This window comes from Chinchilla lanigera, unplaced genomic scaffold, assembly GCF_000276665.1.
Source record: "Chinchilla lanigera isolate Chin_1 unplaced genomic scaffold, ChiLan1.0 scaffold00026, whole genome shotgun sequence".
In the NCBI taxonomy this organism is placed as follows: Eukaryota; Metazoa; Chordata; class Mammalia; order Rodentia; family Chinchillidae; genus Chinchilla; species Chinchilla lanigera.
In genome coordinates, this window is record NW_004955427.1 from 12,621,640 (window position 1) to 12,646,604 (window position 24,965).

A 24,965-nucleotide genomic window follows, 5' to 3' on the forward strand; every position below is an offset into this window, starting at 1 on the left:
GAAGGAAGGAAGGAAAGAAAGAAAGAAGAAAGAAAGAAAGGAAAGAAAGAAAGAAAGAAAGAAAGAAAGAAAGAAAGAAAGAAAGAAAGAAAAAGAAAGAAAGGGAAAAGAAAAAGAAAGAGATTTAAAAATCTTTATAAAGAAATTTTAAAATTACCCAATTAACATATTAAAAAGTAAAAAAAAAATAAAGGAAGAAAGAAAGAAGAAAAAGAAAAATGAGTCAAAAATCTCCACCTGTCAAGGTGTTCAGATTGGAAAAAATCTTTCTAGGACTATAATGCATCAGTAAGGAGGGGAGGCAGTGAGTCAACAGGGGACCTGCTGCAGCTCCACTCTGCCCCTAACTAACAGGCTGGGGCTGTATGAATGCTGAGCCTTGCCCCACCCTTTGCTAGCAGGTAGGACAAGCTAATTATATTTTTGGCCTCAGCACTGTATTCATTCTAGATTTTATGTGTTTGTCTGTTTCCTTCTGGGCACCTGGAGCCTCTGTCAGGCACAACTATGTTTAGCTGGTTAATGTCCCACTTGGTCCTCTACCCAAGCACAGGAAGGCATGGCAAATGTTCAAGTAGAATCATATCCCTGAATACATCAGACAGCAAAGAAAGCTAAAGGACCATGAGTTCTGTGTGTATGGGACAATCTGGCTAACCAAGCAATCCGCTGGCCTCATCCTGCCAATTTTGGACCATGCCCCCTGAAAAAACCATACCCAATGGGTGTCTCTCCTCTCTAGGAGGACAGGACTCCTGACCATGGTGTTCTCCACAGTTCTAGTTACCCACTGCTTAAACTTAGAAGGTAGGGGACTAATCTTCCCCCTCTTCAGCACTGTCTCTTGTTGCTAACTTCCATCCAGTCACTGCAAGCAGGGTGATCCCAGGGACTCTGAAGTGTGGTTGGTTGTTCAGGAGTAACTCAGTCCCAGACAGTAAAATTCCTCTCAGTACAGCCACTAGTTCAATCAGTAAGATTGGGGAATGCTGCAGTTGCTTCTTTTCTGAAGCTAGCCTACCATACAGTAGGACTCACATTTGGACTAACTGTCTACACTGGATTTAATGTCTCCCACAAGTTTGTGTTTGGAAAGTGACTGGATCATGGGGTCTATACTCATCAGAGGGTTTATCCATTGATGATTTCAGAAGCTTAATGTACTATTAGGAGGGGGGACCTGATTGGAGGTGGGTCACAGGGGCTGACCCAGAAGGACGTATTGTTGCCCCAGGTTCCTCTCTTCGCTCTCTGCTTCTGAGCTGCCATGAGGTAAGCAGATATCCTTCACCACACTCTCCTACTATGCCTCAGAGCCAGTCTACTATGGACTAAACCCACTGAAAACTGTGAATCAGAGTAAACCTCTCCTGTAAGTTACAGGTGTTGGATATTTGGTCCCAATGATGGGAAAATGACTAATACAGCTTGCAATAGATGTGTGTTTCTCCTGTGACTAAGCATACACTAGTCTACTGCTTATTATTGGAGCTACCACACCTCTCCTGGCTTACTTTGTGGTTGCATAATCAAGTTCTTCTCTCCCGAAGGAGCTGAAGTTGGCACTAAAGAATACTTCATGTTTTTCTCTGCATTGTCTTCCTGCTTCTCTGTGCTTTTTAGCTTTCCTGTTACCTTGTGATTGCCAGAGCCCTTCCCCTCATCCTCACCTCAGAATATAATTTTGCCTTTCTAACTAAATTCTTCTCCCTCAGAGTCACTCAGATGTAGTTCTATTCTTTTATCTGAAAGTCTCAAAACTTGTCTTTTAAATTACCATGAAATGTAATCAAACTAGTTAAGCAAGAAGAAGCTGCCATGACACTTTCACACACAGTAGAAATTAATGGTAGGATTTGATGAGTATGAAATCAGATTCCCTAAGGAATAAGTGTCTATCACATTCTTTGTGATGCTGAGCAGCTATTCTTCAAATCCATCCGACACAAGCATGCATGTGCTCGTATGTGTATTTGTGTGCACGCAAAATGATTTGAACACACTACAAAAGACCTCCCAATTTTTTAATGCCATGATCTGTCCTAGTAAACCTAGGTCTTTTCAGGTAGTAGTGGGTCATACTCTTGTGTGCATATAATTATGTAGAAATGATATTTGAGAATTTTAAAAATTGGAACTCCTATGGTCTTTTTGTTTGTTTGTTTGTTTGTTTTTTGTTTTTTCTCTGGTACTGGGAACCGAACTCACGACCTTGTGCTTGCCAGGCAGGCGCTTTGCCGCTGAGCTAAATCCCCAGCCCCAAAATTGATTTTTTGTTTGTTTTTTTTGTTTGTTTGTTTTTTTTTTTTGGTTTTTCTCCAGTACCGGGAACCGAACTCACGATCTTGCACTTGCCAGGCAGGCGCTTTTGCCACTGAGCTAAATCCCCAGCCCTGGCAGTCCTATGGTCTTATTCATAAATATTGAGTCTAGTACATCTAAGCATTTGTGTTATTTTTATTCTCTAACAATATACAGGCAATACCCCAGAGGAATAATGATGGAGTGGGCATTTTAGAGAAATAAAGAACAGGGAAAATAAGGCTGTAAAAGCTGGTGAGGGGGTACTTTCTATTTTAGAAAAATTTCTGACTAACAAGGGGATAAATGAATAGAAACATGAAAAAATGTAGGCAGCCACTTCTGTTAATACAGAGGAAGCTCACTCCAAAAGTATAAATACAAAGATATAAATCCAAATAGAGGAGTGTATGCTTGGCAAATTTGAGGAATATCAAGGTAATAAGTATAACTAGAGAAGACTGGGGTATACATGAAAATGGTAGAGAAAAATCATAGGAGCAGGGACACAAGCTATAGGGTTTACTATTAAAACAACTTTGATATAGCCAAAGGAAAAGTTAGTAAATGAAGTTATTCAGTGTTTCAAAGGAACATTGATGGGGAGGAATTAAATATATGAATCATGGTAAAGTCAGTAAAAGATCATAGGGTCAATGAAGTATAATTACAATATAGCGGCAGAGTTGTTGGAATTGGTGGGGCATACTAGAGCACATAAAATGAAAAGATAAGATGATATAAATTTTCTATATATGGACCTGTTATAGGCTATTGTGATGTAAAATAAGATTTGATCACTATTATCTTCAACTTTAGCATCTTGGATAGTGAAATTTCACACGTCATCTTTTAGACAGTAGGATTTTTGGAACTAAGATTATACAGTCATTATTTAATGTCTATGGAAGCAGGGGGCTGAGATGATTCAGGAACTAAAAGCCAAAAGAGTAGAAGGATCAGCTACATGGACACTGATTTTACTAAAAATAGTGCAGAGTAACGTTGGAGAGAGTCACAGAGAACCAGGAGCTAAGATCTTTACAAAATAAAGAGTGCATCTCAAGCTTCTGGAGGGTGGAAGATGGCATAATCCTACTGTATGAGCTTCAAAATTGGGTTCCTTGAGGGATAAAAATGATCTGCAAATCACTGTAGTGCAGAGAGATTACACAGTTCATCTCCAGACTCCATAATATCAGGATGCAGGTGGAAAATATGCTACCGTTTTTAAAGAATGCAGGGGAGGTACTGTCTTAGAGGGAGATCAAGCCTCCAATTGAAGCCAGGTGAAAGGCAGTTTTTGAGTTAATTTCCATAGGAATGATAACATATTTGTGTGACATTTTAAAATTTTCACAATCATTGCTGAATAAAGCCTGCCTTGCAGCAAATACGATTGATTTTCCTTGCAGCTGACGTGGAACCTAAATGAAGTACTTCAACATCTTTTGATATCTTACACCGCTAAGCTTCTGACTGCTGAATTCTCTCACACCCCCAAAATCATTTTTGTTTATTTTTCAGGCCTCTATTAACACACATGTTATCACTGAATGTTTAGGTCTAGTTCCTACCTGTGTATTGTAACCTTGGTCTAGATGGCACAGATCCTGCTCATCCCTTTGAGCAAGGCATGAGAACATTTTTACCCACAGTTGCTTTACTTTCTCTTCTAATATTGCTAATCTTATTCAAATTACCCAGCTTACTCATTTACTTGTTTTATGTGGGATCTTCCCATGGTCCTTTAAATACTAGCCTTCAAACATTTTTAATGTTAATTTATATTTTTCAAAGCAAGATTGCTTTCAAATATTATTTATTTCAATTGCTGCCCCTTTATTGCCCCCTCTTAAGTTTTATGACTGATATGATTGTCTCATTGGCTCACTCCTGGTCTGCCTAGTGGGTATAGGATTTAGATTGAAATTACTGAGTTGATGTCTAGAGATTTGAGAAGTTAGTGGGGAAAATGAATCAACATGAACTCCAGGTAAGGTAATAAATTCTGCCTAAAATTAAAGGATTTCAAGGTACAGGTAAAACCAAAAAAGGTTTTCAGAAACAGTTTATAATGGGGTTAATTTCTACACCATCATCTTACTTTGGCCAGTAGATGTGGTTACTCTTATATAATATATTTTCTAATGAATAAAACAAAGGGAAAATGTGCCAGCTACTCACTCAAACAGGAAGGATCCAATCAGTGGTCTAAAACTCGTAGAATTTAAAAAAAGTCCTATAGAGGCGACAGTGAACATTCCAGACACTCTAACGAACTCACCTGTTTTGTAAAAGGAAGAAACAAATTATTAGCATAGATGTGCAAACACAAAGGCTAGCCCACTTGCTTTCAGCTGGAAAATATTACCAGTTATCACACCATGACTGTCCTGTTTCCTCCTCAGATTCACATCCAACTGTGGAGTGAAGTCTGTAACTGACATACTTGCGCTGCTTTCATGTCAGGTGATTAGCAGCATATAGAGGTCACAGAACTTGTCGTATACTCTAGTGAGGCTAGAGAACTCGGTCCCAGATCTGTTTCTTTCTGAAGTACTCAGGAGGGCTAAGTGGATGTAAACTGATGAGCTCTTTCTGGACTAGTCCATTTCACGTAACTTCTTGGGAGACAGTAGAAGATGGAAATGGTGTGTGATTTTTTTTTTAAAAAAGGGATATGGGCCAACAGAGACCAAATATGGATCTATTTACCCAGCACATTTTTTGTGCATTTACTACAGAAGATTGAAAAATATAAAAAACTGTAGTATTTTCCTAAAAAGTACTTCTATTAGAATTGTTTCTTCTTTGACCTCAGCAACATAATATATTATACCTTAAAATTCAGACACTATGGGAAAGTATTGATATTATAGATTTTAAAGAGAGAGCATCCATTATTTCATTGCCAAAATTTTAGGTATGCTTTTTGTTTTACTTTGTTTTGTTTTGTTTTGAGACAAGTTTTTTCACTAGGTAGTTCAGTCTGGCCTTGAACTCACTATGCAGCCCAGGCTAGCCTCAAATTTCTGGCAATCTCTTGCCTCAGCCTCCCTAGTGCTGGGATTACAGGTGTGTACCACCATGCCTGGCACTTTAGGTATACTTTTAAACATATTTTTATTACGAATATTTTTGCTTGGCAGAGTATCGTATTTGTCTAGAAAGAGATAATTTGATAAGCTGCTTGAGAATAGAAAATGAGACTCAGGAGGCAGCTTCAAATTAAAGGATGCTTGCTGAATGTCTATGGCCACAGTGAAAAGTCATCAGGACAGATGGAAAAGGGAGGAAACAGAGGTAGTCACTGGAGCTCACAGAATCCTAAACTGTGTCTCCACTGTGAATTTTTCTTTTTCCCATCTTCAGAGGGAAATTAAAAAACCAGAAACTACTGTGAACTCAGGGGCAGGTTTGGTAACTAGCTATCATCTGACGTGCAGACCCCAAATCATTTGGAGGAGCGTGTGAGGACTTGGGTAAAATGTGATTCTGAGACTGTGCTAGAAGACAGTGATTTTCTTAATTATCAATATCTGCCAGACCTCCATGAGAAGACACGGTAAATGGATAATAACATGGAAGATTTTTAAAAATTTTTTTAATCTTTCTTGTCCTGCAACTTCCATTTTTTTCTTTTTGACCTTAGAGTTAGCAAGACAATCATATTTAACTATATGCAGTTAGAATGATAAATTTTCCCAAATCCTCTTCTTGAAACAAATATTAAATTTAATTGTATCATGGTTAATAATGTTTGGGATTTAACTGAACTGATTTCCTAGTTAATTTCCATAAATAGTCCATAGGTACAGTCATCCCTTGGTATTTACCAGTAACCAGTTCCAATGCCACTCCCTTACCAAAATTTGAAAATGCTCAAATCACTTATATAAAATGGTGTAGCATTTGCATATAACCTATATGCTCCTATCTGCTTTAAATACTGTGTACATTCCTCTTATATACTTTTTATCTCTAGATTGCTAATATTGCATATGATATAAATACTATGTAAATAGTTGCTGTATTTTGTTTAGGGAACAATGATCAGAATAAAAAATCTGCATATGTTCAGTACATTCCATCTTGTTGGTTGATGCTGAATTGGCAAATATAGAGGAGGGTCTACTGTATATGTAAATGATATGGATTCTGTTTGGAGAAGTAAAACTCCTTACATATCTTATAAAACAAGCATATTAATTGTTTTTTAAATCTTCTTATGACCAAAGTGATTTTTTTCCAGTTGATTGTAAAATTCTTTCACTTGGAAAGGCATAGTAAAGAACTCACTGTAACTGTAGTTTTCACAAATTATTCTTTCTACTATGATAATAGTTAATTTATGCATCTTGGTACATTGTCATTTTATTCTGTGATACATATTCACAACTTTTATCTTTTTGGTAGATTATTTTAACAAAAATATTACATCTAGTTAGGCTGATTTTTAAAAATTGCTTAATATGTATTTTCATGGCATGTGTAATCTTTGTTTGCATTTTTATATGTCATTTAATTTTACACATAGACCCTTCACTTACAAATGAAATAGATGAGGTACAGAGCTGCAAAGATGACAATTGTGTAATTGACATCATCAAAACAAATGTCAGCCATCCAGGATTGAATTAGTTTTGAACTGAAAATTCCAAACAAGAGACTTCCTATAAGATCTGTCCAAACTGCTATCATAATATCATTGGCTATAAGAAGAGACAGAAAATGGCAAATAGTTAATAGACTTTATTTGCTTGAATTTTAAGTGATGCTTGTCTTACTGTCTATATCTTTAACTCATTATTAAAATAAACATTAAGAGTGCAGATATCTCTTCAATTCCTTTAGCTATATACCCAGAATTAAGATTACTGGGTTATATGGTAGGCTATTTTTAGTTTTTTAGGGTATCTGAATACCATTTCCCTTAATAGCTATATTAATTTACATTACCGCCAACAACTTTCAAGGGTTCCCTCTTTTCCACACACCAACACTTACTTTTTCATTTTGCTAATGTTGTTCTAACAGGTGGAGGAATGTCCGAGTTCTAATTTATAGTTCCCTAGTGATTACTGATGACTAGTGATGATGAGCACTTTTTATGTACCTAAGAATGTCTGTGTGTCTTCTTTAGAGAAATGTATGTCCAGGTTTGCCCGTTCTTAAATTTTAAATGGGAGGTTTTTTTCCAAGATATGGACACTCCAGTGTCTATCAACAGGTGGATGGACTAAAAAATGTGGTATATATGCATATAGGAATGCTACTTGGTCTTTAAAAGGAAGTTCTGTCATTTACAACAACATGAATGTACTTAAGGGACATTATGCTGGGTGAAATAAGCTAATCACAAACAGAAAAGTACTACTGAGAGGGTTAAGCTTGATTGTGCCACCTTGATTGGCTGAGAAGCCACCCAGAAGATTGATGGAGAACACTTCCGGGTGTGCCTGGGTCATGTGACCTTGGGTAGTATATCTGGTCCTGCATGCCTTCCTCCGGTGGTGATCTTCCACTCTGCTTTTCTCTCACTATGAATTAAGCAGTTACGCATGCCATGCCTTTCTGGCATGGTGTTTGTGTCCTGCATCCCACTAAGCATGTACAGAATCATGACCTTCTTTAAACTGTGAGTGTCAGGTATAGCAATGAAGAAGTTGACTACTACAATCATATTCTCTCACTCGTATATGGAACATGAAAATTGAACTCATTACAGTAGAGAGTAGAATGATGGTCACTCCCTTGGTGGGAGGGATCAGGAGGTAGGAGTAGAAGAATTGTTGATCAGAGTACCAAGTTTGAGATGGATAGGAGAAATAGGTTTTAAATCGATTGCATAAGGAAGTGACTGTAGTCAATATCATGTATTGTCTATTTTAAAATAATGGAGTAAATTTCAAGTATCTCAGCATAGAAAAATTACAGGTAAGCTGGATGATGGATATATTAAGTTGATTTAATCCCTTGTGCATTCTATACATACATCAAAATGCCACACTGTACTCTACATATGTATAATTATGAGTTGTTAGTTGCAAATAGATTAACTTAAAAATATTTATTTCTTTTGAAAATATATGTATGTGCAGTATTTTTTATTTCTAAGTTGAAAGAGTTTCTTGTTACATGCTAAAACTACACTTATGTTTGGAAAATCTGTCCAGTTAACTTGAAGAGCTTCTTTCTCCAATAAGGTCTCTATATATTTATACAGTGCCTATTGCATGTCAAATAATGTTTGAAATCATGGCTACTCTCACAGAAGCCCCAAACCCATAGAACTAATATTCTAGATCTAATGTAACACACTATGGGAACAGAAAAAGGAATCCCACTGGGTCCCTGCTGCCTGAATCTCCTATGCTATGTTGGCCTGTTAAACTGAATAACTGCTTCTTTATTTTTGAACATCTCAATTGTTTTAATTTCCCTCCCAGATAAAGAATTTTGTAATATACATTTCTGTTAACAATGTTTTTTATGCTTATCCGATTATTTCCTACATCCTAAAAGTGAAACTACTGCTCCAAAAGATAGCCGCTCTTTTATTGTTAATGATATTTTTAGATATCGCATAATTGTGATGATGCCCTGCCCAGGAAACAGGGAGCTTTGGTGCATGACACACTCAGTGGCAGGCATACCAGTAGGCAGGGAAGTGCTCACCTTTATCAAGTGAGAAAGGGAACAAAATTTCAATCATGGATGAGAGTAAGTCCTGGTGTCAGGAAGCCCAAGGAGGCAACTCCAACAGGATAAGTGACTGACAGAAAATCAGCAATAATCACACCAACAAAAAAACAAGGCTGAATTTGGAAACAAATTCCAAGATGATTCTCTGAGATGGCAGAATGAAAGGGAAAGTATCCTTTTACAAGTCTTATCCATAAACATCTATTGGTAGAGAGGGCAATATCAGGCTTGCAGAGATGATTTGGATGCTTTCTCAACTGGAGAAGGACAACCTACTGGCTGAAAGACAACCATGGTTTCTAGATGTTCCAGATAGAAAGATGAATATCTCTAGGGATAGGTGGAACATGGGAGGAGAAATCCATGACTGGCCCTCTAGCCTGTGTGAGCTTTGGGCATGGGGTGGCTATGACAGAGTTCAGTGTTTCCTGTCACTGACATACAGAGTGGGGCTAGCTCTGGTCTCAAAAGCATACAAGAATCTTGAGTGTTAAGATACTAGTTTGAAAGTTGCCTTCTCCTTTAAGAAAGAAAAATAATATTTAATAAGTTTGCTAACTAGGTTTGTTAAGTGAGGAAAAATATCCAAGCCAATCTACTATTACTGTGAAACTCCTTTCACCCAATTTGGATAAGGTAAGAATTCTGAGTGCAATAACTCAGTATTAATTTCCTTATTATGAAATATGTAATAACTTAAAAAAGTAACACTGTTATTGAAATCTCAAAGACCTAATGGCAAAGAAGATAAATTAACTTTTCTTTCAGCAGTTTTTATTACTAAAGTTATTACAATTATTATTAATAGTGATTACTTATAGTTTCTATTTCTCTGAAGCCTAAAAACAAACAAAACCCCACAGTGTTCTGTTCCACTGACTGCCATCAAGACTACAATGAAAACTAGGAATGAGAGGGGTATTTAGCAATTGTGCTCTTGACTCAATTCCTAGGCCCTAGAATAGGAATTATTGCATACTACTCATTATTAAATAACTTTTGGATCAATGAATGGATGAACGAACCTCCACATCAATACCTTCCTTTCTACATTCTCTTTATCCCCTTACAGCAAATACCAAAAATGTCCTCTTGATTAGACTGCAGATATCATTTCTGATGTAAATTTCTCTGAAGGTCTGTGGTCAATATATTTGAAATTGAGCCTGACAAAATACTGCTCCAGGTTTAGTAGCTGAACACGTACGTATTCTCCAGCCTGGCATGACTGATTTTATTTCTTGGTACTTTTCAATTTCTCTAAGCTTCTTGAGTGTTTGTTTGTTTGAGGCAGGGTCTCCCTACATAGTTCAAGTTGTCTTGTTCTCAAACTGGCTGGCCTCGAACTCATGGTGATCCTCTTGCCTCAACCTCCTAAATGCTGGGATCATACGTGTGTGCCACCAAGCTTGGATGCATCTTGAGTTTTTAAGATGCTTTTGAATATAGAAAATTTCTTGTTTTTCACCTTAGTCATCTTCAACAACCTCATACCTATGGGAATTTTTATAGTGAAAGCTTTGAGTGCTTTATGGTCACCTCTCTTGCACTCTGCATTCTGCAAAATGTTGTATGTATGGCTCTTTGGTTTTCTCATGTACCAAGGACGGTGTAGTGGATCGATAACTGGTAGTCAACTTATAACCCCCCAGCTGAACTGAGTAAGCATGGTCCTGGGTGTGGGAGTCCCACCTGGGGATTGTTGCCAGCAGCATAAGAGGCAGAACTGCAGAAGGAAAAGAGAGGCTTTTGGGAACTAAAGAGGTTGCTGGGAGCTGAGAAAGGCTCTTGGAGCTGGTAGAAGCTGTAAGGAGCTGTTGGTTGTTTTGGAGGAGTTCATCATGCTGGCTTTCTGATGAACTTAGCTGTTTTCATCCTTCGAGGAGCTCGGGACTTCGCTGGCACTGAGAATAGCTTTGGTTCACTTTGCAGGACCTCTGGTCTCACTCTGAGCGTCACTTTCTGGCTATAGAGGGGAAGATGGTGCACTTGCTGCACCATCTCCAGGAGAAGCTTGCTGCATTGGCTTTCCTGACGAGAACTCAGCCATCTTGGTCACTGGAGGAGCTTGGGATCTCACTGTTGCTGAGGATGGCTGTGGTACTTTTCAGGGGAGCTCTGGTTCTTACTTTGCATGTCACTTCCTGGCTCCAGTGCAGATCCTTCAGCCTGCTGGCACAGATCCTCCATCTTGCTGGCACAGACTTTCTAGATTCCACCACTGACTTTTGGGCCTTCTCAGTGCAGGCCTGCATGAGATGTTGTTCTGGGCTCTGGGCCTCCAGCTGGATTCAAGAGAGAGGTGTTGTTATGAGGTCTAGGTATTCAGCTAGACTCATGCAGGACATTTTCATGGGATCCAGGCCCTTGGCTGGATTCCTTGGTCTTGGTGTGTGGACAGATTTCCTGCCCTCTTTTGTATATCATTCTTTGGGTGACTATTACAAATAATCTTATAAAATACATGTCCTGTATTATATTGTTTCCCTTGCAAAAACACGCCCCAAACCAACACAGATGGCAAGTTTAAAGCCCTGAAAGCTGATGTACCACAGGTGTTCTGAGCTTTCATGCCCAGGTATATTAACAGTGGACTCAGCTTTACCAGTGCGTGGCTTACAAGTCTCAAAGGCTGAGGCAGGGGCTGGGGATTTAGCTCAGCAGCACGGCACCTGCCTGGCAAGCGCAAGGTTGTGAGTTCAATTCCCGGTACCAGAAAAAACAAAAACAAAAAACAAAAAAAATCAAAGGCTGAGGCAAAGTCTCAAAGGCAAGGATACCTTATTTCCAACCAAGGTAACTGTCAGCTACCTGGACCAGCTCCTTTTAGGAAGAAATTAGGGAGTGGTTCCCAAAATGGATCTTCATGGAAAAGACTAGTCTTCAATTTGGAGTTTGGACTAAATATGTAAGGTGGGATAGGCCAGACTAGAGAACAGTGGTGTCACTGGATGCTCAGCAATGAAGCATTCTCTGATGTCAAGGAAAACAATTACAGCTAGAATCTCCTCTTCTTAGTGGTCAGAAAACTGACTTGGTATGTCCTACACTTTTGAGGAGAGCGGTAATAGAAAGACCCACATCCACAGAGGTAGTTATTTGGCATCTAGAGATCCCTGGTGAAACAGACCATGGCTTGTAGGAATTTTCTAAATGTTTGTTTCTCAAAGAGATAGGACAAAGGTGGTGGAATGAGATGATGCCTCAGAAGGCCTCAGAATAATGAAGCCACTCAATTAGTGGTATAGTATCTGTTTATCAATTTCTCAAAAAGGCTGTAAAGGCTTTTCAAAGATCAGCGCAAATGCCAATACAATAAAAAGGTAAATCACTTAATTCTTGGGAAATATTTTTGTTTCATGAGCATCTTGAATAAGTCTTGTGCATTCACCTTTCCCACTACCCAATATGTCAGAGACTACACATTGAACAATTTTCAAGGAGAAAGAAAAGAGATTTTGATTGGTAAGGGTCACTGAGATGCTTCCAAGAGTGCTAGTAATGCTACATTTCTTGTCTTGGACAATAACTGTACATGTGTATAGTTTACAACCATTTAGTTTTGAGCAGCTTTCAATTCTCTGTTCATAAACACCGCTTCTTGACCCTATGGTGGATGCATGACTCATCCTTTCTCCCTAAATTGACCTTATGCTAGTTGCCTCATGGAAGATCGTCTCAGGGCAAACAGAAGGGAAGCTGCCCCCTCTCATTATTAAAGGACGCACTACCTGGCTTGTCTTCTAAGCTGTTTTCCCACACTTAAAAAATACCTTTCTCATCTTTGTTGTCTAGAATTTTGCTTCTGACCAGGCTGTAGAGCCCTGCTCTTACAAGCATCCTCATACAAAGCACTCACCAAGCCTCACAACAAAACCACAACTAATACTACATTATAAAAGGATGGTAGTACTATATAAAGAGTAAATAACAACATTAGTATTCACTGTTCTATTTTTATAAACATAGTTTATGGTAAGATATTACAAAATTAATGTCAGAAATTATAGAATTTCAGAAAATATAGAATTCTAGTTTTAAGAAATTAAGAAAAAAATTGTCCTTACTTAAGCTATAGGTGGCTTTGCGCTGTCTCCTGTCATTAATATCCATAGTGGTAGTAAATACAATCAACGCCATCACAGAGTTTATCACACATTCTCCATTAATTAAACTGATGAGGCTTCTAGAAAGACCTACGTATGTCAAAGGGGGGATTCTTTTAAGCGAGAAAAATACCAACATTAAAGAATAAAATTGCATTGGAAAGGAGTAAATACTCTCTGCTTTGGATTTACATTACATAATTTCTATTACATGCTTATATTTTAGATATGTTGGACAACAAAGAAATTTCATTAATAAACTATTCATAAAATCTAAGTCTACATCATCATTCAGTACCAAATTAATTGTGGCCCATTATGTTTATGTAAGTCAAATGTTTAGTTTGAGCTCTCCTTCTTTGTTTCAAAGTACTGATTAAAAACGTGAAATTTACTATTTTTTAATAATTCAGTGGGTAGGTCTGTATAAGTGAATCCATTATAAGACAGGGAGTTTTAAAGCAAGACATAAATGATGATTGAAGGATAAAATGCCTTTCCTGACTGAGGCTTCATAACATAGCATCTAAGTCAAATGTTCAGGCAACTGTCCAGATAATCTAGTTCGATTGGAAGTTACCTGACTTTTCCATCTATTCTTCTCAATAGTTTAGAAATCAAGCTCCACCCTATTTCCATCTTCCATGCTAATTTTCCTCTATGAGGGTATTTTAAGTTTATATATTTGTTAGTTGTCCTTTTCTTGTACCAATAAATGTGCACAGCTGGCTAAACTATGACTTTGAGAATCTTTAGTATCTTACTGAAAGGAGAAAAAAGGAAAGGTTCTTTATGTGAACCACCCACTCCACATCTGTAAGTTTGCTGACCGGAGGGAAGAAAAGTCAAAGCAGCCTTTCCCTCTGGGAGCTTAATTGCCTTGATGGTCCAGTTCTTCACTTTCCTGCATCTATGTCCATTGCTCTGAGACTGCACAAAAAGATCCATCTGTTTGGTTATAAGACTAATGAAAGCACAGAATTTTGCTTTCTCTTGCTTAGGCTTTTGCCTCTATCATGGTAGCATTTCCTGGCCACCCTACAAAAGGAGCATGAGTGATACAGAAGAAACGTGAATTTCCTGATTTGATACCATCCAGAATCACTCAGTCCCAGCATATTCATCTGTCAGATGGCTGTAGATGGTTTTATGAACCTACCCAGAGATCAGCAGAGTCCAGCCCACATCATCAGAACTGCCTCCCAAATTGTTGGGTATTTTTTGCAATTTTTTTTTTGAGACAGGGTCTCATTGTGTAGTGCAGGCTGGCCTTGAATTCACTTATAGAGTCCAGGATGACCTTAAACTCATGGCAATCCTCACCTTCCCACATGCTGGAATCATGGGTAGACACCCCACACCTGGCTCCAAGTTGTGTTTTTAAAACACGGCATTTGCAATTTATTATTAACCAAATCTACTATGATTTAAGACATACAATTAGCATAGAAAAGGAGAGTATTTGTAAATGAATAATAAACTTGGGGACGTAAGTCAAAGAACAATAAAAATGCAAGACAATCTTAATGTACTCATGTACTGCATACATAGTCTTGGACAAATTATTTTTTGAGCCTATATATCCTCAAAAGATAATTGCATATGTAACATATAGATACATAAAGACTATATTTGTATGCATAAAACGTTTGCATATTTATGAATTCATAAGCATATAAATCACGCCTTGCAAACTCAAGCAAAAATGCTAAGTGGGAAATGCTTTAATTTTTTTTTGAGAGATGCGAAGTGCAAAAAAAAATAAACTCCAGAAAAGAGGGCAAGATGGCTAAAATTTATGAGACTAGTAAGATATAGCAAATAGAATATTTAAGTTCAACAATAACAGGCTAGAAAATCAGTGACCTACTAGATAACAAGATGATGATAAATTGCAAGAAAGGTATAGAATCAGCTCCTATATATCATAGCACTCACCCCCTCAAATCTTTTTAGCAGTGTTGGTACTGAGAAAGCCATATAGAAAGAGATATGTGGAGTGAAAGAATACAGAGAAGAAGAAAAGTCTCAATGATGATGCTGGCACTTCTTTCTTCTATCCTCTCACTTCTCTCTCTTAATCTTAGGTTGAACACACTGCTTTCCTTTATTCATATATTTAAACTCAGTGTGTCTCCCATATTCTATTGCTATTTGCCTTTAATTGCCCATACAGTGAAAATGAAATTGTAAAGAATACGCACATGTACTGTTGTTGTTATTATGTGTACATGGGCATGCATAGATGTGTGGCGTTAACATTCTATTTTATTTTATTTTGTTTTTGTTTTTTCTCCGGTACCGGGAACCGAACTCACGACCTTGCGCGTGCCAGGCAGGCGCTTTTGCCGCTGAGCTAAACCCCCAGCCCCTAACATTCTATTTTAAAATGCTATTTCTAGTTATCATTAAAATGAGGTTGAGGGAAAATATGAAGTTATTGTTTTTCTTGTGTGAGGCTCTTGAAATATTTTGTTTTTCTGGGTGACATTAATTTGGCATTTAACCTTTCAATAAAGATTCATTTATCCTAAAATATTTTATGCTGCAACCACTATTATTGCCAGCAATTTTATTGTTTTTGACTTTTTGAGCTTTTGTTCTCTATGATGACAATGACTCCAAAGACATTTTTATTTAAATGTAATTATCCTAATGAATGTTTTCAAAGAACAACAAATTTGGGCCAACCAAAATTTAATCAATAATATCCCAGAACTCTTTCATTAGCTCAAGGTAGAAACATGTAGAATACAAGGATTCTAAGCAATCTTCTGCCCAAGTCCACAAATGGATATAATGACCTTGTTGGACACTGGCATTTCTTTCTGTCCTAAGCATCACTTCCAGAATCTCTGCTAAAATTTCAATCTGTAATCCCTTACTGGACAACTTCGCTCAGTGAAAAGTTAGCAAACACAAAATATCTTAAAACTAGGACACATTAATTACAAAATATGATATTTTAATATAGAAAAAGAGAAAAATATACCTACCAAGATCTTTTATGGCAGCTGCAGTTACCATGGGATCTGCGCTCATAAGGATAGATGAAAATAGTGACAGTTGGATGGGTTTCAAAAGTAATTTATTCACAGATAGCAGATACCAAAAAATTAACATGTAATTAATCGCAAAGCCAGGAATTGTAATTAAAAATAACTGCAAGAAATTTTATAGTAGAAAAATCAAATTACTTTTGTTTTCCATTTTACAAAGTGGATAATCAGGATTATTACAGATGTAGAACCAGGAAGTACTGAGAGCACCCACCAGCAGACACACAAATAGGACCATCCAGGTCTCAAACTGTTCCAGCTAACACTCTCCTGAATAGAGATGATGGGATGGCTTAGCAGAGATCACCTGAGGTAACACAGACCACTTTTGCACTTCTGCTCGTTTCAATTTCATCTTTTTGTCATTTTTCTGAACTCCTTGTGCTTGCATTTGGATAAAAAATGTACATTGTTCAAATAATTTTGCTTCTAATGCAGTTTAAGTAATAGCCTTAGACTTTCAAAACTTTTGATTTCTTTGAAAGAAATATACACCCTATTTGTAATTTCAAGTATCTTACCTCGTGGTCTTTCCCTAACACAGTCTTATCTCCCATGATAAACAAAATCATTGTAGATTGTAAATTAGGGTTATGGCGACTTCTGTGGGTTTCCTTCTTGGCTTTTATTCATTTACATGTGGGTACAAGAAGCTTTAGACTGTAGCATCTGAATTGAAAACATGATTTTTCTCAGCAAGATCTTTTTTACTAGAGCTAATATACTTCCGTAATATCTCTCATATAGCTTCTCAGAATTAGAATTAAATTCTAATTGGTATGAAGTTCTGCAGTCAGATTTTTGGAATATTTTCTACATGATCTCAACATGCCAGACAATTGCCATAATATGATTTACTCACTGACATATAAAGCTACATTTACTATTCTGATGCCCTGTACTTCTTCCATCTTCTTTGTTTTCTGTTTTGGAGCAATTTTTTTAAAATCTAAAAACAAATAACTCATGGTTCATAAATGAAGGTGTTTTTGTTTGTTTTTTTTTTTTTTTTGCTTTTGAGGCAGGGTCTCACTGTATAATTCAGGCTGGCCTCAAACTCACTATGCAGCGCCAACTGGTCTTGAACTCACAGTAATTCTCCTGCCTCAGACTCCTGAGTGAGGAGAGTATAGGCATACACCACCACACTCAGCTTCATGAATGAATTTTATCATTGAAAAAATAATACTTACCTGCCACTTTAACTTTTGAAGCATGTATACATCCATGTCAAATGCAACATTAAACATAATTACTGGTATGAATATACCAAAAAATAAGTCTGGATTTATCCATTGTATGGCATCTGCATATTTTTGGATCTAGTAATATAAAAATATTTTATTCATCCCTGTCTTAGCATAGAATACACAACAAACTCCCCAATCTCTAGCAACAGAGAAAGAAAATTTTAAAAAGATAAAACACAGTGTAATAAGCGCTGAAGTCTTGACTCCACTGGATTTTTATAAATTCCTATGTAATTATTACCCATTACAGAGGTAAGTTAATGTACATCTTTGTGCCTGTTTTTTTTTTTTTTTTTAAATAACACGTATAGTAAACATATTGGCATGGGACAGGAGAATATGTAACTGACTTTTAGTGTACAAGAGAAAGATCAGGTAGGTGCACAAAAAAATCCACAAAGGAGTAGAAGATCATAGGAAACCACAAATAATTAGACAGAGACTATTTAGAAGGTATATGTGGAAGAATAAGAAAGACTAACAGGAATAAAAACTGGAAAATTAATGCAGTTCATGAAAAAATTAATGAAGTTTACCTATAAAATATTTACTCGATTTTAGCAAACCTTACCACCCAGTGTTCGTTCTTTAAGGAAACACTAAATATATCTTTTCTGCATTAGATAGTAGGTGACATCTTTGTATTCTCCGTGTGTCTCTTTTTTACTCCCTGTCCTGTGAATGCATGCACAGATTGTTTTCCTTCAAGGTTACATTTGTAACACCTGAAGTAATAACCTGCTTCTGGTTCTTAGATGAATACATATTGTCTATAATTTTAGTGAACATCACTGACTAAAATTGTGAAGAAAAGTCAGTAATTTTCTGACAAGTTCTCATATCCATGCTTTTTGACCAAAATTGGGAAACTATGGCTCCCAGCTCAAATCTAGCCCATTGTTTGTTTTTGTAAATAAAGTTTTATTGGAACACAGCTACGGCACGTCATATATGCCTTGCCTATGATTGCTTTTGTGCTACAATGGCAGAGGTGAGCTATAATGGAGATCATAAGGCCTGCGTAATGTAAAATACTCTATTTACATAAGAAGTTTACCACAAAATGACCTACAGTACTGTTTAATGTGTAATAAATTCTATATACTTTACAGTATTTTCTCTCTTCTTTAACTGACTCTAATTGCCCTCAAATACTTTGCAATACTGTAGCTTCCTTGACTATAGTTGGCCTTTCTTCTCACTTTCAACTCCAGACAAGAGGTTCAATTTATGTTTCTTAATATTTTCTACCTCAGGAACACTGGAAACCTTATAAAACATTTTTTAATTGAGGTAAAAAAAAATGACTCAATATCAGAATAAACTTACTACTAAAATCCTGTACTGGCAGCACAAAATTTCTCTAAGATTTTATCTTGTTAGTCAATTTCTTATCTAAGTTTTTTAACTGTTCTTAAAAACTCAGGCACCATTCTAACTCAGTAGCTCTATGGGTATTCTTTCTGATTTGCCAGTATACTTTTAGACTTTTTCTTCACTGCACTGGAACTGACCTTGCAAGCCTGGTCCCCTTTTCAATATTACAAGCATCGATCAGATGAGAAGGTAATGACGGGATGAATATTTTTACAAATTTTTTTAATCAAGATTTGCATCTGTGTCATTCTTAAGTATAGTACAAAATATTCATTTATTATACTCACCTCAAAAGATGTAAAACTTAGTATTTCAAGACCGCATCCAAGTAAAAATAATATCACCGGGAGAGGAATTAGAAAGACTTTGAAATGCATGTTCAAAAATGCTGCAAAACATATGTTGTTACTGAAAACCATGAAATATCACATTTATTCAACTTTAATGTTATTATTAATTAATACAGAGGACAGTGAAATACTGTTCATTACTGATGTCATATTTTCCTATAATTGAAACCTTCCTTCACATTGTAAGCACATAGTGTAATTGTTAGCCTACGAATTTCCTGCTTTACCTCTCCTTTGATGTATATCATTTCTTTACAATCTTCAGTAAACATTTCTAGTAATCATTGGCTTTTAGATTATTATGGAAATATTTATAATAGAATTTCTATATATTTATACATCAGAGATAAGTTTAGCTAGCAACCCTGTAATAAAAGGTTAGTAAAAAAAAAATTTAAACCTCCTGGTTGAGGAACAGTTGAAAAGTACCTACAATTTTCCGACCAGCAGAAACCTAGTTGCATATTACGTATTACAAAGCCCACAATAAATAACACAATAAATAATAAATAATAAACCTTAACTTTATTTACCTTTATCAGTGTAATCAAAGAGCAATAAGTAATATAGTACTTTCTTCTATTTCACTTGTTCTGCTTCTTTGTTATATCATTTCTTCTCAAGTCAAAGAAAGTAGGAAAGAGTATTTTCCTTTAGTTTCTTCATTATTCTTATAAGAGTGGGCATATATTTATCATTTGGATATGACTCATAGGACTCCCTGCCCCAACATTTGATTTCTGCTTATTTGCTTCAGTTATTCCCATTACTGAAACCTAACCCTGATCTAGCAAGTACAAATGTAGGAGCACTTTGAATCTGATGGAAGTGAAGACTGTCTAATCAGATTCTTTTTTCTCCTCAGAGGCAGGTCATTCTTTGATTCCTTTCATTAAAAACACTGCGATAAAGGAATGACGTTTAACAGTGACATTCTAATTTTCTACTACTGTGACTTTCTTTAATTCTGTATGTTAGCATTTATTAGACATATCCATGGAATAAAGTGAGAGAGACAGAAACAGAGACACAGAGACAGACAGAGAAACACAGAGACTTACCTCCAATAGTACAAATGAGAGACAATACAAAAATGACTTTGGGGAGGTCATCAGGAGGATTCAAAACCACACGCATGATGAGTGTCGTCAATGTGTCATTAACATTGCTAGAACTATGGTGGGAAATGCCATTATCAGCCATATTGTTTCTTGCAGTCTGTTTGAATTTGACTCTATACCTTTGCAAAATTCAGAGAGAATCAAAGGAACATATCTTTCCTTTCTTAGTGGTCTTCTAATGCTTTTCTGAAAAAGTAACCCATATGACTTCGGTAAGTATTTCCGGTTTTATCCTCTGGTCTTTCAAAATTAGAAATGACTATTTCTTTTATGACATTTCATTCTTAAACAAAATGGAAGAGGTAGAACTCTATGTGGTAAACACCAGCCAGTGACACCTGTTGTTCTTTTACAGTGTCGAGCATGACGCACTTATTATCCAATGTGCATCTACCTAATTATCCGAAAGAAATCTAAGCATTCACCTATCATTGATGCCACAAGTGGGGACAGGTTACGGTGCTCTGGGAGCTTGCCCTTATTTTATCTGAGCCTCTGGAAGCGTGTTCTGGCAGCAGCTAAAGAGGGGAAGTAGGATGAGGGAAGAATATTTTGATCTATCTTGTTTTTTGTCTAGACAGAAATAAATAGACAATGTTGATACCCAACCACAACCTTCCAGTATCTTATTTGGAACACCAATGGGTCAAGTTTTCTCTTTGAAATATTACAGCAGCAACCAAGAATGAACAATATGGAAACCCAAAATATTTACTTAAGAATTATTGTTTTATCTCATGGTTACTTTTTGAAACAAGAAAGAGGGCCTTGATATAGGACTGAAGTAATTAATAACTGTCACAGTCAGATAATCCCATAAGCCTCCTCTAGGAAGAACAGTTTTGTATACAAGGACTTAAATTCTCATGATTCTGTCTTATAACAGTACCTGAACCCTTCTTAGTGTTTGCTACTAGTTTTTCGTCTGACTGCCACACCAAACAACCAATCACCTATTGAACTTCCTCTCATAAACATTTTTTCAGTTTCTGATATATATATCGATATATATACCTATATATCGATATATATGTCTTCTGATTATAAAACATGTTGAAAGAGAAAATTTCACATGCTTACTGTGAAAATACTTGAAATAAATTTTTATATAAATTTTTATAGCAGAAAAAAAATCATACACATGCATATCATCCAGTGGCACTTATATATTGTTTTATTAGGGCATGATTATAATACAAAACAGTGATGCTAATTTTTGGGAACTAGCACATGCATATAACATATCTTGATCGTTTTCACTCGCTTTCATCTCTCTCCCTTTCTTTGCTATTTTGCTGATCTTCTCTATCTCCATCACCAACAATCTACCTTCCTCATCTCCAAGATCTAAATTCTGGTTTCTTATCATTTCTCCTTCTAGTCATGCATGCATGCATGCATGCATTCATTCATTCATTTTAGGCTTCTTGTGTAAGAGAAAACATGCAATAGTTAACTTTGTGTCTGGCTTGTTTTGCTTAACATGGTAATCTACAGTTCCATCCATTTTCTTGCAAGTGACAGGATTTTGTTCTTCTTTATGATTGAATAATATTCCCTTGTGCATATGTACAAGGCAGAAATACCATACAAGCTGCTCACCTCCTGGCAGTCAGGAAGCAGACAGAAAGAGTGGAAGAGCCAGTCCAGAAGGGGTCAGGGGCAAGATACAGTCTCCAACCTCACCCCTTGTTATCCACTAGGCCCTACCTCCTAAATTTCTATTACTTCCCAATAATGCCATTAAATTAGGACCTCACACTCTACTCTACTGATTATAAATTAATACTCTTATAGCTACTATATCAAGACTCTTCATGTGTGGAGGTAATTATTGATGGCCTTCTCAAAATGGCGTGTAAACTGACCTTAACAGCCAGTCAGCCAACTTTAGATACTCTCTTTCTCATGGAAGGAGAGTCACAAAATTCATCCAGGTCCTAAAAAACAAACAGAAAAACCTGAGAACAGTCTTCCTTTTTCTTTTTAGTCACCGCATTTTGCATAATGAGGCGACAAAAAATATCCTGAGGTCTTATCTCGAGAAGCTGTAAAACTCACAAAGGTTTATGGTCAGATTATCTCGTTAACTCCGCTCCCGCACTGGCAGCCTTCCCATGAGTCTGAGACTTTCAAAGATGGGTCAGGGTGCTGGGGATTTAGCTCAGCGGCAAAGTGCCTGCCTGGCAAGCTCAAGGTGGTGAGTTCGAGACCCAGTACCAGAAGAAAAACAAAACAAACAAACAAACAAAAAGGTGGGTCTCCCATTGCCCTCATGAACACACAAGGAATCTTCACAAGCCAGGGAAGCGTTCAGAGGAGACTCAGAGTCAAGCGGAGGAGAACGTGTGACCAGAAAGCCTGGTTAATCTGGGGAGAGATCTTGCTTGGTAACCCTAGGAAGAAGCGGAAGCTCCCAAAGGGTGTGACTGAGTCAGAGCTGCAATGTTGTGGAGACTTTCTGTAAGAAAAGGCTGAAGTACCAAAGGGAAAAGGTGAACTTCCAGAGATGGAAATGAAAGGAGCGCTCACCGTCCAGAACCTCAGTGGGACACCCTGCGGGTTGAGAGAAGCAAATGAAGGCAATCATTTCCTTCACTTCAAACAGCGCAGACCAAGGGCAGTTATAACAGCCAGTATTTGCTCCAAGTCCCGCCCCCGGTCTGCATCCATTGGCTTCAGGCTCACAATCCTCGATTTGATTGGCTGATGAAACACAGAATCATCTCCCCCCGACACACACAGGCCCAAGTGATTTAAAGCTTCAAGGCTATGTTTATTTCTAAAAAATAAATTAATCAAGAGGGAAGAGAAACCTCCAGAAATTGTACTGCTTATGTTAATGTTAAACTTTAGAACAGTGAATTTCTGGCCAAGAGTCAGTGGAAACTTTTCTCACAATTCTAGTTGGAGAGAGAGTCCTGGATAAAATAGGGTAGTAAAGATTTTGAAATATATAGATATTGGTGCCTGGGGAAGAAAGGAGCGGGCAGCGAGGAGAAGTATGATTCTCAAGACAGGCGTAAAAATATATTGTTTTTTTCCTGAGTATAAAGTATATTGTAATTGAAATTAGCAGTATTACTCTGTGAAGCCAAATTGTATATTCTTACTCTCACAACGTACTTGGGGGAAGTTTTGCAATGACTCTGAAATCTAGATTATTATTTGGCACGTAAGGCACCACTTTAAACGTTCACACACACCAAGTTTTTGTGGAATTATTTTGATGGCCATAAGAACAGACGAACAATTTGGGTGCAGCGGCGCTATCCTGTTATCTCACCTACTTGGAGGGTGAGGTAGAGAAAATCGAAAATTTGACCCTGTCGCAAAATTTAAAAACAATTTTTTTTCTTACGGCCTGGGGACCTAGCTCAGTGGTAGAGCACTTGCCTAGCATGCACAAGACTCTGCGTTCAGTTTTCCTCTTCGAGATGTTTGCACAACCTTGTTGCGGCCACAAAGCAACATCCATTGTTGAAGGAAATTATCCTCCAGTATTATCAATATAAATCCATTTTGGCAAACAGTGAAATAAAGGGATTTAAAAAGTGATAAAAGGAACACGATGTCTTTATAAAATAAAAGTTGAGGCTGTTCCTGAGTAACTTTTTTAGAAGAAAATATTAGGATTTCATGGAAGCTGGGTTTATAATCCCAGCTACTCACAAGGTTGATGAGAGAGGACTGCCAGCCTGGGCAACTTAGTGAGACTGTGTCAAAATAAAATTTTAAAAAATAGGCTAGGAATGTATCTCAGGAGAAAGCCTTTGGTTCTAGCTAAGATTTTCTAAATTTTTTTTCGTCTTAAAAAATCAACTATTTTGTTGATCTCTATTATTTTTCTAATCTCTAACTATACTATAATCTTTTTTTATTTTCTTCCTTTGGCTAACTTTGTGTTTAGTTTGTTCTTTTTCTAGTTTTATTGATATGTTAAGATAGGTTAAAAGCCAGGTCTGATGGTACATGCCTATAATCCCAGCACTTGGGAGGCTGAGTCAGGAGGGTTGCCATGAGTTCAAGGCCAGCCAGGGCTGCATAGTGAGTTAAGCCCAGCCTGAACTAGAGAGCGAGACCCTGTCTCAAAAACAAACAAACAAACAAAAAAGATAGGTTAAGATCTTAACTTGTTAAATGTAGATATTTACATATTGCCATAAAATTACCTCTTTAACTGCTTTTTCTATGTCCCAAAAGTTTTGGTATTGTCTTTCTATACCAAATCATGAAGCCTGTCTCAAGATTTTGTTTTGTTTTGTTTGCTTTCTTTTCGAGATCATCTTTGATTTGTTGGTTTTTCAAGTTTTTAATTTCCATATTTGTGAAATTTTGAGATTTCTTTCTTCCTCTTTTTTTTTTTTTTTTTTTTTGGTACCAACAATCAAACCCAGGACCTTGCGCTTGCCAGGCAGGCACTTGTGTCGCTGAGCTACATCCCCAGCCCTGAACTTTCTTTCTATGATCAATTTATACTTTCACCTCTCTGTGGCAGAAATACATACTTTATATGATCTAGATCTTTCTGAATTTGTTAAGACACTTTTTGTGGTGTAACATATGATTTATCCTGGATAATTTTGTGTGCACCTGAATATTTGCTCTGCTGCGTTTTGATGAAATGTTCTCTGTAGGTCTGTGTGGTACACTTAGTCAGAGGTATTGTTCACTTCTGCTCTTTTACGGCTGA

The 24,965-nt window shown here is 36.9% G+C and overlaps 1 protein-coding gene across 3 annotated transcripts in view; it reads right to left on the bottom strand.

Moving 5' to 3' along the window:
* Positions 1-22,904, bottom strand: part of Slc9c1 (solute carrier family 9, subfamily C (Na+-transporting carboxylic acid decarboxylase), member 1) — a 103,148-nt gene extending 80,244 nt beyond the window's left edge. For 2 of the 3 annotated variants that reach the window (XM_005386385.1, XM_005386384.1), the window contains exons 1-8: positions 22,805-22,904; positions 20,213-20,458; positions 19,089-19,189; positions 17,368-17,496; positions 16,112-16,277; positions 13,077-13,205; positions 6,855-7,016; positions 4,489-4,588 (exon numbers count right to left, since the gene is read on the bottom strand). In XM_005386385.1, the coding sequence (XP_005386442.1) occupies positions 4,489-4,588; positions 6,855-7,016; positions 13,077-13,205; positions 16,112-16,277; positions 17,368-17,496; positions 19,089-19,189; positions 20,213-20,354 (929 nt within the window). In that variant the 5' untranslated portion in view covers positions 20,355-20,458; positions 22,805-22,904. Of the gene's footprint in view, positions 1-4,488; positions 4,589-6,854; positions 7,017-13,076; positions 13,206-16,111; positions 16,278-17,367; positions 17,497-19,088; positions 19,190-20,212; positions 20,459-22,804 lie in introns of those variants that run through there. The other variant, XM_013515039.1, reaches the window with a different exon arrangement.
* Positions 22,905-24,965: the final 2,061 nt, after the last annotated feature.